Source organism: Heterodontus francisci, chromosome 8 (genome assembly GCF_036365525.1).
Source record: "Heterodontus francisci isolate sHetFra1 chromosome 8, sHetFra1.hap1, whole genome shotgun sequence".
NCBI lineage: Eukaryota > Metazoa > Chordata > Chondrichthyes > Heterodontiformes > Heterodontidae > Heterodontus > Heterodontus francisci.
Genome location: NC_090378.1, coordinates 21,280,127 through 21,300,157, shown reverse-complemented (window position 1 = coordinate 21,300,157; position 20,031 = coordinate 21,280,127). Strand labels below are relative to the sequence as shown.

At 41.3% G+C, this 20,031-nt stretch overlaps 1 protein-coding gene across 3 annotated transcripts in view; it reads left to right on the top strand.

Annotated features, from left to right (window-relative positions):
* znf644b (zinc finger protein 644b) overlaps positions 1 to 20,031 on the top strand; it is a 186,236-nt gene that overhangs the window by 146,302 nt on the left and 19,903 nt on the right. For all 3 annotated transcript variants that reach the window (XM_068036756.1, XM_068036757.1, XM_068036755.1), the window contains one exon: positions 16,105 to 19,337. In XM_068036756.1, coding sequence (XP_067892857.1) covers positions 16,105 to 19,337 — 3,233 coding nt within the window. The remainder of the gene's footprint in view (positions 1 to 16,104; positions 19,338 to 20,031) is intronic.

The following is a 20,031-nucleotide window of genomic DNA, read 5'->3' as shown; positions in this document are numbered from 1 at the left end:
GACATTCACTGGAACAGACAGTCAGAGCCTTAGCTTAATGTCTCATACAAAGGATGGCAACCCCAACCTGCTAACTCAGAAGAGAGAATACCACCATCTGAGCCAAGCTGATTCACTATGTGACAGTTATTTTTTTCATGGGGAAATGCCAACTTATCTCTCTATTCATGAAAGAGGTTTGGAGATCAAACCCTCCACCTGGAATCATTGAATCTTATAGCACAGAAGAAGGCCATTCAGCCCATCTTACCTTTGTTGGCTCTTTGAAAGAACTGTCCAATCAACCCCACTGTCCTGATCTTTTCCCAAAGCTCTGCAATTTTTTTCCTTTTCAAGTATATATACAATACTCTTTTGAAAGTTCCTATTGAATCTGTTACCATCACCCTTTTCAAGCAGTGCATTCCAGGTCATAACAACTTGCTGTGTAAAAAGATTTCTCCTCATCTCTCCTCTGGTTCATTTGCTAATTATCTTAAATTTGTGTCCTCTGGTTACTGGCCCACCCAGCAGTGGAAACTGTTTTTCCTTATTTGGTTGGTCGTCATCCTTCCATCTATGAAAAATGATGGACACACAGCAAACAATACATTTCGGTGGGGTGTCTTCTGTTGGTGCACCTTTGCTGATGGCTGTGAAGGCTAATCCTTGAGAGGCAGGTTCTTCCACAAGTACCGCATGTGAAGCTGCCAAGTGACGCTGTGAGTTGCTTTTGACTGTAGCCACTGGTTGTCATGGTGGTGCACACCAGTCCGCAGGATGTGTCGCCATTTCTTTCTTTTGCCAGATAGTGCCGCCCAGGTAGTTAGCATTAAGAGCCTTCATGTCACGCATGCAAGCATCCTGGAAGAATAGATTTGGGCGCCCACTAGTCATCTGGCCCGGCTATCTTGCCATACAGATGTTTCTTGGGTATGTGACCGTCTTCCATGCTGCAGATGTGTCCGATGCACCAAAGCTGCCTCTGTTTGGTTAGTGCCAACACACTTGGGAGCTCTGCTTTTGAGAGGACTGCCACATTTGTGATTTTGTCCTGCCAGGATATACCCACAATGCGCCTCAGACAGCAAAGATGGAAATTATTGAGCTGCTTTTCCTCGTAGCTGTAAGTTGCCAATGTTACAGCCGTACAGCAAGATGCTGAGAACACAGACCTTATAAACTAGCAGTTTGGTCCTAAGGGTCAGCTTAGTCTTATTCCACACGCATTTTGCGAGTCGGCCAAAGGTGGTCGCTGCTTTCCCTATGTGTGTATTGAACTTTGCATCAAGGGAGAGATTGTCTGTCACCGTGGACCCAAGATGGCAGAACTTTCTGACCACTTCCAGTGGGGGGGTGTTTAGTGTGATCAGAGGGGGAGAGACAGTCCATGAGTCTTTGTAACTGAGTTTTCGTGTGCACGACTAGTGCAGCATCGTCAGCGTAGAGGAGTTCTCTGATCAGGATGCGTGTGTTGTCTTTGTTTTCAGCCTTGATAGGTTGCAGAGCTTGCCTTCTGACCTAGTGTGCAAGTAGACTCCTTCCATATCTGCAGGGAAGGCGAAGGTCAGGAGCATGGAGAAGATGATGCCAAATAGAGTGGGGCTAGGACACAACCCTGTTTCACTCCATTCTTCACTCCAAAACTGTTGGTGAAGTGCATGTTGTCATGGAAGGAGTGGATGAGACTGAGGAGTTTTGGTGGACAGCTCAATTTTTCCCCAAATCTTGTAGAACCCTACTCTGCTGACATTGTTGAATACCTTAATGAGATCTACGAAAGTAAGGTAAAGGGGCATACTCTGTTCCTACACTTCTCTTGTAGCTGGCACATGAAGATCATATCCATGGTAGATCTGCCAACATGGAAACCGCACTGTGCTTCCGGGTCCACTCGGTCTGCAAGTAACTGTAGTCTTTTAAGTATGATCCCAGCAAAGCCCTTCCCCGTGACACTAAAGAGTGAGATGCCCCTGTAGTTGTTGCAGTCTCCTCCGTCACCTTTGTTTTTGTATTGTGTGATGATTTTGACGTCACGCATCTCCTGTGGAACTGCTTATTTTCCAGCATTGAAGGAGAAAGTCATAAAGGTGTGATAATAGATAGAACTTTATGTTTTTTGAGCAATTCGGCTGGAATTCCATCCTTGCCACGTGCCCTTCTGTTCGCTATGGCCTCTCCATGGCCGTCTATGGCCTCTCCAGCTCCAGTAATGAGGGTTTTTCATCTAACCCCTGCATGACCGGAAGTCACGGAAGAGCGTCAAGCGCAGACTGGGACCAGTAGCAACCTCAGAGCGCCTTATCTCCCTGCGGCTATTATCTGATGGAGTCACAGTCAATATCATGTGTGTGCACACCAACTCTGAACACCAGCATCTCCGATAAAGATTTTTTCTGTGACTTCCTAGGTGACATTCTGAGGAACATCCCAAATGGCAAGAGGCTATTCATCCTGGGTGACTTCAACGCACATGTTGGGGCACACAGTGATTCATGGCCAATGTGTCTCGGTCGTCATGGTGTGGGCAAGATCAGCGATAACTGACAACACCTTGAGCATTGTGTCCTGAATGAACTCTGCATCAGCAACACCTTCTTCCAGGGCAGGTGTCACCCAAGGTCTGGACATTGGCACCAACTAGACCTGGCCATCATGACGAAGCACGATCTGCCCAGTGTTCTTCACATCTGCACCTGCCACAGCGCAGATTCCAGTACCGCTGATTCTCTTAGAAGCAGCAGAGTGAAGGTGCACCCCTGAAAGTTCCACAGCTCCAAACACGATAGCCCGTCACGTATCAGCATCCGTTGCATAAGCAATGATGCCAAATACCAGCACTTTGCACTGTTACTGGAATGCTTGCTACCCACCAAAGCCTTAACAGGAAGCACTGATGCCGATATTGATGAAGCTTGGAAATCACTAAGTTCAATCATCGATGATGCAGCAGAAGCATCATTTGGTAAAGGCAGAACCCGCAACAAGGACTGGTTTGAGACCTACTCAGCTGAAATGATATCTGTCATTGATGCAAAAAACAAAGCCTACATGATGCACAAATAAACCCAACAACTGAGACACTGCATGACCTGAAAGTAGTCAAGATAGCTGTGCAAAGGACAGGGAGATACTGTGCAAATACTGGATCAACTTATGTCAATAATTCCAAACTGCATGTGACAAAGGAAATCTACGAGCTATGTACGAAGGGATCAAGAGGGCTGCTGGCCCTGCTATCGCCAAAGTTGCTCCCCTGAAGTCAGCAGATGGTGAAGTACCCACTGACAGAAGTAAACAGATGAACTGCTGGGCTGAACACTACTGTGAGCTATGCTCCTATGAGTCAGGCATCTCCTAGTCTGCGGCTCTTATTTACCCAACACAATCCTTCAATCGTGAACGTCACTATAAAATCCTCCCTTAACCTTCTCTGTGCCCTTTTTACAGCCTTGACATCCTTCCTAACGTCTGGTGCCCAGAATTGGCCACAATACTCCAGCTGGAGCCTAACCAGCATTTAGATTAGATTCTTTCTTTTTTCTTTTGGGCCTCCTTATCTCGAGAGACAATGGATACGCGCCTGGAGGTGGTCAGTGGTTTGTGAAGCAGCGCCTGGAGTGGCTATAAAGGCCAATTCTGGAGTGACAGGCTCTTCCACAGGTGCTGCAGAGAAATTTGTTTGTTGGGGCTGTTGCACAGTTGGCTCTCCCCTTGCGCCTCTGTCTTTTTTCCTGCCAACTACTAAGTCTCTTCGACTCGCCACAATTTAGCCCTGTCTTTATGGCTGCCCGCCAGCTCTGGCGAATGCTGGCAACCGACTCCCACGACTTGTGATCAATGTCACACGATTTCATGTCGCGTTTGCAGACGTCTTTATAACGGAGACATGGACGGCCGGTGGGTCTGATACCAGTGGCGAGCTCGCTGTACAATGTGTCTTTGGGGATCCTGCCATCTTCCATGCGGCTCACATGGCCAAGCCATCTCAAGCGCCGCTGACTCAGTAGTGTGTATAAGCTGGGGATGTTGGCCGCTTCAAGGACTTCTGTGTTGGAGATATAGTCCTGCCACCTGATGCCAAGTATTCTCCGAAGGCAGCGAAGATGGAATGAATTGAGACGTCGCTCTTGGCTGGCATACGTTATATTACAGCGCAGTATAGGCCCTTCGGCCCTCGATGTTGCGCCGACCTGTGAAACCATCTGACCTACACTATTCCATTTTCATCCATATGTCTATCCAATGACCACTTAAATGCCCTTAAAGTTGGAGAGTCTACTACTGCTGCAGGCAGGGCGTTCCACGCCCCTACTACTCTCTGAGTAAAGAAACTACCTCTGACGTCTGTCCTATATCTATCACCCCTCAACTTAAAGCTATGTCCCCTTGTGTTTGCCATCACCATCCGAGGAAAAAGACTCTCACTATCCACCCTATCTAACCCTCTGATTATCTTATATGTCTCCATTAAGTCACCTTTCCTCCTCCTCCTCTCCAACGAAAACAACCTCAAGTCCCTCAGCCTTTCCTCGTAAAACCTTCCCTCCATACCAGGCAACATCCTAGTAAATCTCCTCTGCACCCTTTCCAAAGCTTCCACATCCTTCCTTGCGGTGACCAGAACTGCACGCAATACTCCAGGTGCGGTCTCACCAGAGTTTTGTACAGCTGCAGCATGACCTCGTGGCTCCGAAACTCGATCCCCCTACTAATAAAAGCTAACACACCATATGCCTTCTTAACAGCCCTATTAACCTGGGTAGCAACCTTCAGGGATTTATGTACCTGGACACCAAGATCTCTCTGTTCATCTACACTACCAAGAATCTTCCCATTAGCCCACTACTCTGCATTCCTGTTACTCCTTCCAAAGTGAATCACCTCACACTTTTCCGCATTAAACTCCATTTGCCATCTCTCAGCCCAGCTCTGCAGCCTATCTATGTCCCTCTGTACCCTACAACATCCTTCGGCACTATCCACAACTCCACCGACCTTAGTGTCATCCGCAAATTTACTAACCCACCCTTCTACACCCTCTTCCAGGTCATTTATAAAAATGACAAACAGCAGTGGCCCCAAAACAGATCCTTGCGGTACACCACTAGTAACTAAACTCCAGGATGAACATTTGCCATCAATCACCACCCTCTGTCTTCTTTCAGCTAGCCAATTTCTGATCCAAAGCTCTAAATCACCTTCAACCCCATACTTCCATATTTTCTGCAATAGCCTACCGTGGGGAACCTTATCAAACGCCTTACTGAAATCCATATACACCACATCCACTGCTTTACCCTCATCCACCTGTTTGGTCACCTTCTCGAAAAACTCAATAAGGTTTGTGAGGCACGACCTACCCTTCACAAAACCGTGCTGACTATCGCTAATGAACTTATTCTTCTCTAGATGATTATAAATCCTGTCTCTTATAACCTTTTCCAACATTTTACCCACAACCGAAGTAAGGCTCACAGGTCTATAATTACCAGGGCTGTCTCTACCTTTGATAAAGGTTTGGCATAACTTACTCGCTTTTGTACTCTGTGCGTCTGTTTATAAGGCCAGTAGTCCTGTATGCTTTTTCACCAGCTTTATTAATTTGTCCTGCCACTTCCTTTGTGTTTTTTTCTGAGGATGTGGTGACACTGGCAAAGATACATTTGTTGACTGTCCTTAGTTGCCGTGAATAGATCATGGTGGGTCTTTTCTTTAAAATGTTGCAGTCCTTGTGATGATGTAGGGAATTCTAGGATACTCACCCAGTGACAATAAAGGAATGACTATATATGTCCAAGTTAAGTGTGACTTGGAGGTTGTGATATTGCCAAACATTGCACCTCTTTTCCTTCTTGGTAGCAGAGTGTTGGGGCCGGAGAGGCTGTCAAAGTAATTGGTGATTTGAGCAGTGCATACTGTGGTTAATACTGCAGCTACAGTGCGCTGATGATGAAAGGAATGAATTGAGCCCAAACTTGATTGAATTTGCAAATCAAGCAAACTGTTGCATCCTGTACGATCTTAACGATTTTTGAGTGCAGCTCTGGCACTGAAAGTGAGTATTCCATCATGGTTTAGATATGAAGCATGTAGATGATGGAGAGATGAGCCACTAATTGCAGAGTTTTGAGTTATAAATTATTTTTGATTTTGTTTTTAATAAACCTTGACTTATTCTCCATTGAGCTGATACTTTTTTGAAGGCTGATCCTTGTTTTATAGAGAACTGCTGTGAACATAGCTTTAAGGGGCTTTTACATTTTAAAGAGTGCAGCAAATCTGTGCTTCTCTCCATGTTGGCTGCCTCACTTGCCTTATTCCACTGGTAGTGGAGAGCTGTTTTCTGCTTGGCAGCAACACAAAAAAAAGTATTGTAGTTATGTGTTGTTCTTTAATTTTTATTCACAAAACTAGTACGAACACACTTTAGTTTATTATTAGTTAACAAAATATTACAACGGTTTATATTCAAATGATAAATACACGCCTTGTAAAAGCAGTTTAATTCTTGCTGCTCGCCTTAATATTGTTTCATTGTTTTTCTTGACTACAAGTTTAACAGGACAGACTCATGTTTGTCCTGTCACCAGAATATGATTTGTGCAATAAAATAAGCCTGCTGTATCAGTAAAAGGAGTCTGTTATAATTGTAATTAGCAAGCCTCTCAAATAGACTAGGTCGATGGAATTCACATGAAATTTGAATTTTAAATTAATGCTCTTGATCTTCTTAGGAAGTGAAACAATTTAGTTAAGAGAGGTAATTTCTGTTACCCTAATGTGCTTAGATTGAAATAATCACTTGGAGTGTCCCTTTTTTGTGGTTTGTATTACTTAATTTAGAAAAGAGGAATTTTAATTACCTTGTGTACAGTTTTAACATTATTGCTTGATCTAACAATTTAAAGCTGCATTACAGAATTTAGTTTGTTTAAATATTTAAATTGTATGCAGTTGTATGATGATGAGCACCAATATAGTAATTATGTACAAATTGGTACTTTTAACAGGATTTACAAAATTTAACTGTACATTTTATATATTGCAACCTATTTTTCAATTGAATGGTAATGCTCCAAAACGATGATTTTGCTAAGAATAGTGACTACTTGCCAAGAAAGCACTGATGATTCTTCTCCACAGTAATATATCTCCAGTACCGTTAACTGGAGCCCTCAACTAAATGTTTAGCATTTCCAGAACTGCACCTTGTTAGTGCACCTTATGAAGGCTTATAAGATCATCTATGTGCTAAATAAAAATTAAACTGACAATCATAATGTTTTCCACTAATAATACGTTAACTTTTGGGTTAGCTTATTGAGCTCAGCCTGTTACAGAAGACTAAATGAGGCAAATTTAGCCTGAATAGTCCTCGTGAGCAAATTTCAGGGAGGAAGGAACATTTTATAAGAGCAACAGTAATTGGCTCTAATATAATATATTTTAATTTAAAGCAAAATACTGCGGATGTTGGAAATTTGAAATAAAAACATGTTGACTTTGTCTGATCATACTATGCTTTTCTAAGTGCATTGTTAATACTTCCTTAATAACAGATTCCAGCATTTTCTGGATGACTGATGTCAGGCTAACTGGCCTGTAGTTCCCTGTTTTTTCTCCCCCTTCTTTCTTGAATAGCAGTGTTGCATTTGCTAACTGTCAATCTGCTGGGACTGTTCTGGAACCGAGGGAACTTTATAAAATCATAACCAGCATTCTCATTCATGGTATCATTCGAGTGACGACCCAGTATCGTTCTTATGCCTGGAAGTGCTCTCAGTTCTGTAATCTTGAGATAACAAATAGCTTGTACAAATTAATTATCATATCCTTGCTTCTTGCATTCAGTGTATTTGAATGTAAAACCTGGAATTGCATTTGCCTTTTTAATGACTTTTTTGCTGTTTAAAGATTTATATTTGCATCCCATAATTTTCCTTTATTTCCACTTTTAAGAACCATACAATTTAAAGTACTTTCACTATTTTTGCCATACTGTAGTACTTCACGTTTCCCTGCATTGAATTACATCTACCTATTTGTTTTACTCAGCTAACCTATTTGTCACCTCGTAATCTCCTGTATTCTTCCTCAGTGTTTGCCATATCCATAACTTGGTATCATCAAAAAGTATTGGTAGCAATACTCTTGTATCCGAATCGTAAACAGGGACCAAAAGAGATTGCAGCACAATTGTTCGGAGCACAACCCTACATGCACCAGTTAATGTGAAAACTATTCATTACCTTATCCAATGCTTTCTCCCTAGCCACCACTCTTAATACTATGTGCCTTAATTTTTGCAACAAGTCTCTCGTGTAGCACCTTATCACCTTTTGAAATCCATAGTTGCACAACATCAGACACATTCTCTTCATCTCTGTTTTAGGGGTAATTCTGCACCCCAGGAGGAGGTGTGGGTACTGTGTTCGTGGAGCTTTGGTTGTCAGATTTGGGATTGCATTGTTGTAACTCTATCTCTGACCCACATTCCTGCCAGAGCAGTTCTCCATTTGGAGCATGGGATCATGGAATTATTTTGCTTAAATTCTTTTGGATTAGTTAAGTGGTCCATACTGACTGTTCCTGATTAACCATCACTGCCAGAACGAATAATTGGTTATTCATCTAATTTCTCTTTGTGGGACCTAGCTGTGCACAAATTGGCTGCTGCATTTGCTGTGAAGTGCTTTGGGATGTCCTGAGGATGTTGAAAGGTGCTCTATATTATACATCAGTGGTTCTTAAACTTTTTGGTTGAAGGTCCCTTTTTCAATTGGATTAGTAATGACTGACTCCCCCTTCTAACTTATAATACTGTGTTGCATGTGCAGTATTTTAATAATGCTTTTATGAAAACAGATATTTACTTACAGATATTAGTGAAATGGGTGTGCCTCATTGCAGAGTCTGTCTAACCTTGGTGGGAGAGCAGGAGCCCAGGGAGAGCAGAGCACTTGGAAAGCAATAGGGGAGCAGGCGAAAAGCCAGAGCAACAGGGAAGCACACCATGGTGAGAGCAGAAGCATGCGGAGAGCGCAGGAGGCTGGGGGGAAAGCAGAGCATGTCTCCGGCTGCTGCATGCTTGCTTATTCTTGACTATGGTGCCCTGGACGGTTGCCCACACAGCCTACCAGTGGGCCGGCCCTTCGTTGCAGATCTCCTGGAAGCTCTCTGCAGTCCTCTATTTGAGAACCACTGCCATAGATTCTATTGGGTCAATTCTGGACTCCCAGTCTGCCTGATATCAGTTGAATCTGAGAGAGGTGGGGTAGAATATTGGATGGGGAGCCACTCTGACAGTTTTTGGACTGTCATTGCCACATTAGGATTTTCTATTGGCAGTGGCGGGTGTTAGATTTATCTGTGAAATATGGATATTAATTCTGTATTAAATGAGCGTTTAATTTATTCAGATGGTCGGCATTATCTGCCGATTTCACTTGTGCTCCTATTTGTAAGAGCAGACTGAAACTGTGGTTGTTGGTCTTGGAAGTGCATGTTGGTAATGCATGCCCTCTTAGTAGTATGTAATGATTAGGCTCCAGTTCTGTCTTTCGCAGCCTGACTATTTAGAGTGTAACAATGGCTAAGTGTATTCCCAAATTACTTGGTAATGATGGCTCTACTGGCAGAGCAATACTGGACATAGAGAATCTCAACGTGTTACAATCAGCATTGCTGTGGTGGGCGGAGAGGTATTAAAAAAATATTTTTAACTCCCACCACCTAGGGAGTGTAATCGATCATAGGGTGATGATTGCACTCTACCACCTCAGAAATTTAAAAAAATTAAAAGCTAATTCAGCTGCTGCGTGACTGCAGGTGCTCAAGGTCAACCCCTGGCCAAACTGGTGGACGAAAATTCTGTCCTACCATAGATATTGCAAGATTCTGCCAATGCGGAAATTCTCATTTTAGAAATTTACCCACAATGGAGGTAAGATGAACTGGCCTGTAATTTTCTGGCTTATTGCCAATGGTTGTCACTCTTCAATTCTTTATCCACAATTTACAAAGAAATTTGGAGTGCAAAATTTGGATGTGTAGCACTGTTTTTTGGGTGCAATGAGTGACGTTAGAGGTACAAAATGACAGCCTGGGTGCACTGTTAATTCTGGTGTGAGTCACACCAGATGCCATATTGGTGAGGGTGCTGGCACACGTGCACTTAATCTCCATCGTAAGTGTTTCGAGTAGGCAAACCGTGACATCAGTCAGTGTGTAACTGATTTAATATCTCAGTGCCCTTTTGGAGCTCAATTCTCCAGCTGACACTGTCTCTAAATCATGCTTGACTGAAGGCATTTTTAGGAGCCTGCACTCTCCCATGGGCAGGAATTTTATGCCAACCCACTGAGCTGGATGGTGGCGGGGGTGGGGTGGGGGGGGCCGTAAAATGGAGCGGGAGGCTCCGGGAGGCTTTACCGAATACCCCAAACAGCACCCAACACTACCCCCTTCCCCCCCCCCCCCCCCCCCCCCAACCGACCACCCTTGCCTCGCCGGGGCCTGACCAATTACCCCCGGCGAACCAACCAAAACCTACCTGTCTTCCGGCTCCAGGTCTTTGGCTAGACTGCAGTCCCAGCAGTGGCCACCGCTCCCAGTGGCGCTGCTGGGACTAATGGCCTGCAGCTCAATGAGGTGGGACTTCCTCCCTCAAGTGGGTGGAAGTCCCACCTCGGAACAATTAAAGCCTGGGGACCCATAAAATGCGGGCCGGATCCCCGGTGAGACGGAAGCGGGTTCGCCGCCGACTTTTCAATCGGTGGCCGGCTTCCGTCCGCCCAATGTGGAATTCCGGCCATGGTGTGCCATTTCCAGGTCAGAATCAGTTTTTTTTATTCATTCATGGGATGTGGGTGTCGCTGGCTAGGCCAGCATTTATTGCCGAACCCTAATTGCCCTTGAGAAAGTGGTGGTGAGCTGCCTTCTTGAACCGCTGCAGTCCATGTGGGGTAGATACACCCACAGTGCTGTTAGGATGGGATTTCCAGGATTTTGACCCACCGACACTGAAGGAACGGCAATATAGTTCCGTCAGGATGGTGTGTGACTTGGAGGGGAACTTGCAGATGGTGGCATTCCCATACATCTGCTGCCCTTGTCCTTCTAGGTGGTAGAGGTCGTGGGTTTGGAAGGTGCTGTTAAAGGAGCCTTGGTGCGCTGTTGCATTGCACCTTGTAGATGGTACACACTGCTGCCACTATGCGTCGGTGGTGGAGGGAGTGAATGTTTGTGGATGGGGTGCCAATCAAGGGGGCTGCTTTGTCCTGGATGGTGTTGAGCTTCTTGAGTGTTGTTGGAGCTGCACTCATCCAGGCAAGTGGAATGTATTCGATCGCACTCCTGACGTGCCTTGTAGATGGTGGACAGGCTTGGGGAAATCAGGAGGTGAGTTACTCACGCAGGATTCCTGGCCTCTGACTTGCTCTTGTAGCCGAGGTATTTATATGGCTACTCCAGTTCAGTTTCTGGTCAATGGTAGCCCCCAGGATGTTGATAATGGGGGATTCAGTGATTGTAAGGCCATTGAATGTCAAGAGGAGATGGTCATTGCCTGGCACTTAAGTGGCAAGTAACATTCGCACCACACATCAACCCAAGCCAGCCTGAATATTGTCCAGATCATGCTGCATTTCTACATGGACTGCTTCAGTATCTGAGGATTCGCAAATGGTGCTGAACATTGTGTAATCATCAGCGGACATCCCCACTTCTGACCTTATGATTGAAGGAAGGTCATTGATGAAGCAGCTGAAGATGGTTGGGCCTAGGACACTACCCTGAGTATCCCCTGCAGTGATGTCCTGGAGCTGAGATGATTGAGCTGTGACAACCACAGACATCTTCCTCTGCGCTAGGTATGACTCCAACCAGCGGAGAGTTTTCCCCCTGATTCCCATTGACTCCAGTTTTGCTAGGGCTCCTTGATGCCATACTCGGTCAAATGCTGCCTTGATGTCAAGAGCAGTCTCTCTCACCTCAAGTTGTGGATTGACTTCCAGCCCCTACTCTAGCCACAATGCACCTCTAAGAAATGCAGGCTGGCTTTAAGTAATGCAGAGTAGCTCTCTCAATTTTGGGCCCCTCCTGAAAATTGCAGCCACTCAAAACTGAAGTTAGTGCTGGCTGCCTGCTACAATCATGGCAATGAGCAGGCAGCATGAAGTTGGCATGCAGCTTGCATTGGAAGCAATGGGTGCAGGTTAATTGAACATTGTGATCCCCACGCTCGTTTTCGGAGATTATTGAATTTCATGACCTTGGAAAATTATGGCTGTTGGCTCCCTCCTCCCTCAATATTCTGGGATGTATATCACCTGGACCATGTGACTTTCCTACTTTTAGTTTCATTAAGTTTTTCAATTCCATTTCCTGTTGAACATTTATCTTGCTTCATGGTTCTTCTATACCTTCCACAGATACTCCTACAATCCTCCTTCTTGGTAAAAACTGAGGTGAGATGTCTGCTGCTGTTGAACTTTCAAGGATATGATTTCTTACTTCCTAACAAACCGGTCCATACCTTCTTTGGCTACACTTTATTTCTTTTTTTAGTTTTGGAAACCCATGATATTTCACTTAATGTTGACTGCCAGTCTTTTCTTCTTCTTAGCCTTCCTCTTGTCCCTGTTTGCTTCCCTTCAGTGCATTTTATTTATTTTTTTTGACCAAAAAAAAAGTGAACCGGCAATGGAAGAATTCAGTTAAATTTTTTAATGTCGTAATTAATTGAAGTCTTCCAACTCACCATATTCTCCTGATTATCTAGTTCAGCTTGAGGCAATTTGTTATTGCTGTGCATAGATGGGACCCAGTTCTTCACCTCATTGGCTCTTTGAGACACCAGCTGCAATGTGCTGTTCATTGTAATGTCAGTTTGATAATTTATGCTCTACAAATATCATTCTGTTATTTTGGTAAAGAGGGGTGGAAAGAGAAGGAGGAAGAAAGAAATACTAGCTTCAGGGACCACAATGTCTGAACTAGTCCTTGGTTTCAGGCTGAACCATAAATAAATGAGAATCCAAATGATTTTGCAATTAAAGCTTTTAATGACAGTAGCTCATCATACTTTTGTCCCACCATGTCTTGGTGTCTTTCAGCAAAGTGCTGTAGCAAGTTGGAGCATTTTTCAAAGCAAAAATAGGTTTAAAGAACATAGATGAGCATTGCTCCTCAGCGTGTAGCTTTCTAAGAGAAGTTTTTTTTATTCTCAGGATATAAAAGTTGTTGTTTGGTCTTGATCTCACTAATATAATGAACGTTATCGTGTGCAGTTTAAGCCTGATTTTAAAAAAAACATTTTAAAAATATGTACAAAATTGAATAACCAACTTTAAAATGCCATGAATTGCTAACTATCTGTGAGATATCTGTGCAACATTGACTTGTTAAAGGTTTTTGAGGTATTTACATTTATTGTTTTTAGTTTTGTTGAATTATTTCATCATTTTGTGCATGGATTCTTTGTTGTTGGAGTTCTAATTCAAAAGTATTAGCCAACAGTAGGCATAGGAAATGGTCGTTATTTATAAACAAAGTTGATTTAATAGAGGACTGTTGCATCATAAATGATGATTAAAGAACAAAAAGTGGGCAGCATAGCTCCGATGACAGAAAGGTTGTACTTAATCTGTATTACTAAATGACCCAGGAAGCTTGCTCAAAGGGATTACAGAATAATTATGTTAATATGCAATTATCACCTCATTTTTTCTGCAGTAACCTCAAGATGTAGTGCAATATGGGTGTTATAGCAAGTGCTGATAGTTTGCAAAAATACTGACATTTGAGATTTCTAAGGAAAGTCAATAAGGATAGCTTCATTATAGTCTCTTATCATAATGAAAGAAAATGTCTGACCTTTTATGTACATGTTTTGTTCATGGACATGATTTTTGTATCAATTAATTTGATACAGCTTTGAAGGAAGGTATCCATATGCATTGCAATATTAAAGGGAATTCAACATATTCTATAATTTTCAAAAATATCAGGATTAAATTGCACTTTATAATGTTCATTATGTTTGTAAAATCATGATAAATGATAGCTTTTATATCCTGAGCATAAAAAAACTTATTAGAAAGCTACATGATGAGGCACAATGCTCATCTCTGTTCATTTTTTGTTACAACACTTCAATGTTGTAATTTGTGCATTTATTGACTTGTCAAACACCCCCAATAATGAGAGTGCAAAGAATTTGTATTGCTTTATGTTAATATGTCACCAGTATCTCTCAATTTTGTGAATTTTTGCTAAGCTTACAAAATTTAATAGGATTTTTTTTCCCCCTTGGACATTGATTTATAAGCACATAAGGGCGTGCAGTTAAAGGACTTGGATGTGCTGTCTCTATGTAACTTGTAGAAAGGGCTCTTAATAGAATACTTTTAATAATGAGAACCACAATTTGAGACCATTCGTGATATTGTGAGGGTTTGCTATCCTGCTGTTCAGAGGGTACCATTGAAGTTTGCTTTAAATGGGAAACGTCTGTTCTTTCTTTGAACCCCTAACACCAGAACAGATGGGTAGAATATGGAGCACGGAAGGTTTTACCTCTGAGGTGGTAACAGTGAAGCCACCACTCATTAACACTGAATTTACCACTTCGTTAGCAACGTTGCTTCCTGTTGAGAAAAGCTAGTACAGGTACAGCATATTAAATTAACTGAGCATACATTTGGCTATGAATCTTGGACACCAGAGTCATTTTGAAATTAAAGCTTTCACCATTTCTGAGTGTTGCAGCTGGTTTTAAATGCTTGTTATTTTTTTTCTGTTTGATTACAAATTAAATGAGAGCTTTTGGAAGGAAGGATGTGTTATAAAACTCCCAGTGCTCACTGTCACAGCAATTAATTTTACAGCACTTGTTCTGTACAGGTTGCTCATATTGATTAAAATCAGTTAAGGTAAATGAGACAAACATTATAGCATTTCCAGGCTTGTTTTCCTATTCATTGACATTTTCAGTCGTGATTCTTAGCACCTGTTTGTACGTGCCCACCCCTTAGCTTCTGCTGCGTATTTAACACAGAGACTCATGCTGGGAACTGTTTTAGCACCATTTTAGAGTGATAACATTGAATATGATCTCATTGGAAGTGTATTTTGTTCCCATGGAAATTGGTCAATTTTAGCAGCAGCTGAGAGTTTTGAAGGGGAAACAGGAAGGTTGTAACTAAAATGTGTGGAATCTTGATTCTTCACACATAATTAAAGTTCCCAGTATTTGAGAAAGACAGCAGGAATCGTTTTTCTTCAGCAACAGACAAGATGTAGATGTAATAGATGTTGAAATCACTAATATCTTGGTTGATGAAGCAGTTGCACCTTTAATTCAAAGTTGATTTATGTCTTTATAATCATTTTAGTCATGCAGTTAAACTAAGGTAAAAATATTGTAAATAAAATCTAATTGTCTATTTTAAGTATTCAGTTGAGCAGTGTTTGAATAATATAATTGAGTGTATTCTAGAGATTTTGAATGATCATTTGTAAATCCATCGGTTAAATTTGTTTCAAAATTTACCAGCACATTATTTCATACTATACATATGGCGCACATTACGTTACAGATAGAAATCGGCAGCTTAAATTCATTTAATTTGTACCTGACGTTGTTCAACATATTTAGATAGTATTTTTGTATTCAAATATGTTTACTCTTTTTAGATGTGTTTAGAAGTACACAAATGGAATAAAAAGTATAACTAGCTTTTTCTTGTAGTATTAAGTAAGCAAAGTTATAATTTAAGGTGTAGATTTGCATACCAGGTAAACGCAGAGCCTTTAGGCTGTACACTTTGTCTTAGTAATCTGCATTGTGGATGTGTTTTATTACATTCTTCCATAAAGGGCCATTCTTGAGCCTCTACAATGCTGTAACCACAAGTTAAATTAAGACAACCCACCTCCATGCACTATTTTATTACTAATAAACTGATAATTGTATTGTTCTCTGCTAGCAGGGGCCGTTCTAATTTTAAATGGTCTTTGAATTTCAAGAGAATCATTGTTATTAAAATTGATGGTTAAAAGATTAGGCTTTATTTTGTATATGTACATATGTAGTAACTTTTTTCTTTTTATGATTTGCAGGATGAACAAAATTGAAGGCTCTGGATCTAAGATGAGTAATACAGATAGTGGGAAGACCCATATTAATTCTCACGGTGCTAAAGGCGAATTTGGAGATGAGAAAGATCTCCCATCAACCACTGTTACTACTAGTATACCTCAGACCTTAACAGAGAATCAATTGTCAGTTCCAAAAAGCAATACTTTAAGCTTGTCTAAACATCTGTCCAGGGATAGTCCTGTAAAAGCCTTAAGTGGAGCCCAGCAGACTGCGTTTATACAAACCGGTGCTCCTACTGTTTCGAATGCAAAACTTACCTTGCCTATAGGAACTGCTGTGAGGGAGCCAGTTCTACAGCTCTCCGCAACTAAATCTTCCATTGCAAAGCAGGCTGATGTTTCTTTAAGTATTTCTCAATCCCTGTGCCAGTCAGTTGCAGCTTCTAGCTCATCATCTCGCTTTGTTCAATCTGTTCAGGTTCCAACATTGTCTGGTACTTCAAATAAAGTTCAGGCATTAGCACCAGCCCCAGTTCTGTTACTGGTCCCCAATTTAGTGCCTTTCCAGGGCCAAGTTAATACACAGCCTAAAATGCTGAGTCCTTTGCCAATATTGGATCACAAATCTATAGTCCAGTCAAATGGTGCTTCTACAAGCCAGTTGTTGTATTGTACAGAAAGTGAAAAGACAAAAAATAATATAGGACAAATGAAGGGAAAAAGAGGTTTGAGTTCTTCAGAAGTTCATGGGGGTGAAACAGAAATTTTAAATGATGGCTTAAACTGGGACCCTGAAAAAGAATTCATGCAGTTTTTGCTAACAAAAGAAAAGGATGATGATCGTATTCGTCAAGTTGATGGAAGTTCCCAAGTCCAACCAAACCTGTCCTTTGGAAGAAAAAGAAAACGAAAAATGGACATTGTTCAGTTGGTAGATTTCTCCGAACTAGAAAATGCAGATACACACCTTACACCTAAAAAGACTGCTGTTACTCTAGAGGGGATGGAACACAGTGAAACAAAAGTTTCAGTTGTCAAACCAAAATACTTGCCTGCAAAAAAAAACCTTGTTGGTGAGACAGGATCAAATCTTCCCAAAGAAACTGTGGAAGCAATTAAACAGTTGATCTTTAGTGATTATAAGCTTCCAGTCAAAAACTTAGAAGCAGCTAGAACAAGTGCACCTACAACCACTTATGTAGAAGAAGCTTCACCATTTGGTTCAACAGTTTTTCCGCCAGGAAGTGCTATACAGATAGATGATGTACAAACTGGATCTGAATCACCATCAGATGATGATACTGAGACAGAACCATCATTTTACCCCTGTACAAAATGCAATGTGAATTTTAGAGAAAAGAAGCATTTGCAGAGACACATGATTTATCACTTAGAAGGACACAGTAAAACAAATCTGCCAAGACCATATATATGTAAAGAATGTGGAATTGCATTTCGTGACCGTGCACCACTCCAAAAGCACAGGAGCCTTCATCAAGAAAAAAGAGAAAGGCTGATGGAGGAAATCCGTGAGCTTCGCACATTTCAAGATGAAGGCCGGAATGCAAAATTACAGTGTCCACAGTGTGTATTTGGAACAAACTGTCCTAAAACATTTGTGCAGCATGCTAAGACACATGAAAAGGACAAAAGATACTACTGCTGTGATAAGTGCAACTTCATGGCAGCATCAATGGATGAACTTGAAGGTCATCAAATTTATATTCATGATGCAGTTATTAACAAATCCAGCCAAAAACCTTTGAAAGGTGTATCATTAGAAAATTTATTAAGTCACTGTAAATCAGGAGGTATATATGTGTGTAGGAAATGTCCTTTTACCACACCAGCTAGGAGTATTTTTAAAAAGCATGTCAAATATTTGCATCAGCGACTTTACCACATTCAGCATAAAAATGAACACGGAACAAAGGTACATGGCTTGAGCTCAAAACCGTTTAATTTGGTGAGGAGCAATAAGGCTACATCGCAACAATCTGAATACCTAAACAAATTTGTCATAAGGCGAGATATAAAAAGGGATTTTGAAGCATCTGAAGCACTGGGGAATTCCTCAGCATTGTACAGTAAGGTCTATGGTAATGGTGGTACACAGAAGCCATGCTATATAGCCACAAAAAAGATGCATCACTCATCTGATTCTGTGCTGGATTATAGTAAATCTTCAACAAAGATTGTGACAGGATTAAACACTGGTAATGAAAAAAGTAGCTTCCTACAGCAAGAGCATATTAGAAAGCAGGATGAGATTGATGTCAGAAGGAACAATGCAGTCCCATTGTTGAAGGATCAGTCTATTGGCCATCAGATTTATGGGAAATTTAAAAATGACTTCGGGATAGTAAAAGACTTGTGTCCTACATCTACATTAATAGAGACTAAGCACGCAGATGTAGAACATACTTTGAATTTTCTTCACTGTAATGACGAAGAAATATCAGAAGAAACAGAACGTGCAGATGCTGGAGCTGTATCAGTTAGAAAATCTGTTAAGGATGTCATGGTTAGTGTCTCTGTTGGCAATGATATTTTGGATCAATATCCAGATGTGTTTCACAAAGCGCCTGTTGTGGTTTTAAATAAACTTGAGCCATGTGTAAATGCATTAGAATGTGATGGTGAAGAAAACTCACCTGAAAGTAATATTGTTGAAACTGGTAACTGTATGGATGATGCTCTGGCAGTGACTATTGCTGAGACTGATTTTAATGGTGATAAACAAACTCATTACTTCAGTAGTACTGAAGTACAGATAGTTGATGAAAATGGCATTGATGATGGTTTTGATACTTATGATGAGAGTGACGACGACGATGATTTTGATGATTTTGATAATGGCATTCATGATTATGGCAACAATGACTATGGTAACCAAAGCCTTTACTCTACAGAGTATCAAGATGCTGCCCACAACCATTTTGTTAATGAAGATTTTCATTTTAATAGTGATGCTAAATGTATAGAAGTTATGGATCCAGTTCTTTTTCAACATGATGCTTCACTTAATATAACCTACAATTGGACTGATTTTCATACTGAGAAGCGACCATGTCCTTACTGTCCAGCTGTATTTGACACTGGGGTTGGCTTGTCAAATCATGTGCGAGGACATCTTTATAGAGTTGGCTTAACTTATGATGCTCGTCATCTGGTTCCACCAGAGCAAATAGCATCCAGTGACAAGAGACGGCGTATCAAAAAAACTGATGCTCCTGTTAGGAGAATAAAGAAAGGTAAGCTTAAATTATTTTTTTGTCTACAATAAAATCCGTAGGAATTGGGTTTTTAAGTTTTTATGAATTTTTGACGATATAGTGCAAAAATATTAGCGATAAATGTACAAATAGTTAACAATGTCAAGGAAACAAGCAGTCAGTAATCACCAATAGATTGAAATAATACCTAAAGAACACAAGACAACAGAAGTATATTGAACTTCTGAGGATCTGATAATAGATGGAGAGAAACTGCAGTAAAAGGAATGTTATATAATTAAATAGAAAATATGTAAAGCCTCTCTCCCTCCCAAAAAGAGGACAAACCAAATCCCCACTGGGAATTGATCTACCTTGTGAGGACACTGTGAACCTACTCATGATTTCATGACATCTATGAATGACCATCCTCTCAATAACTCCCCCAAAAGTTATTAAAGGAGTTTCAGCTGATGAGTGATCCAACATTGCTAGCAATACTGGAATGTAGCACTGAGTTGCAGATCAATAAACCTATTAATCTTGAGATTATAGGGTACCTTTGGAAAACACTGTGGTAAGCTCAGAATGGCATTGAGGCTTTTTCTGGTCTTGTTGATATATGGATGTCCATTAAGGTAGTACCAGGGAACAGACTTTGAAAGATGAGTCTGTCAATCTTACCATAGTCTTCCAAGAGTACTTTGAGAACTTGTATGTTTCAGAACTAGCT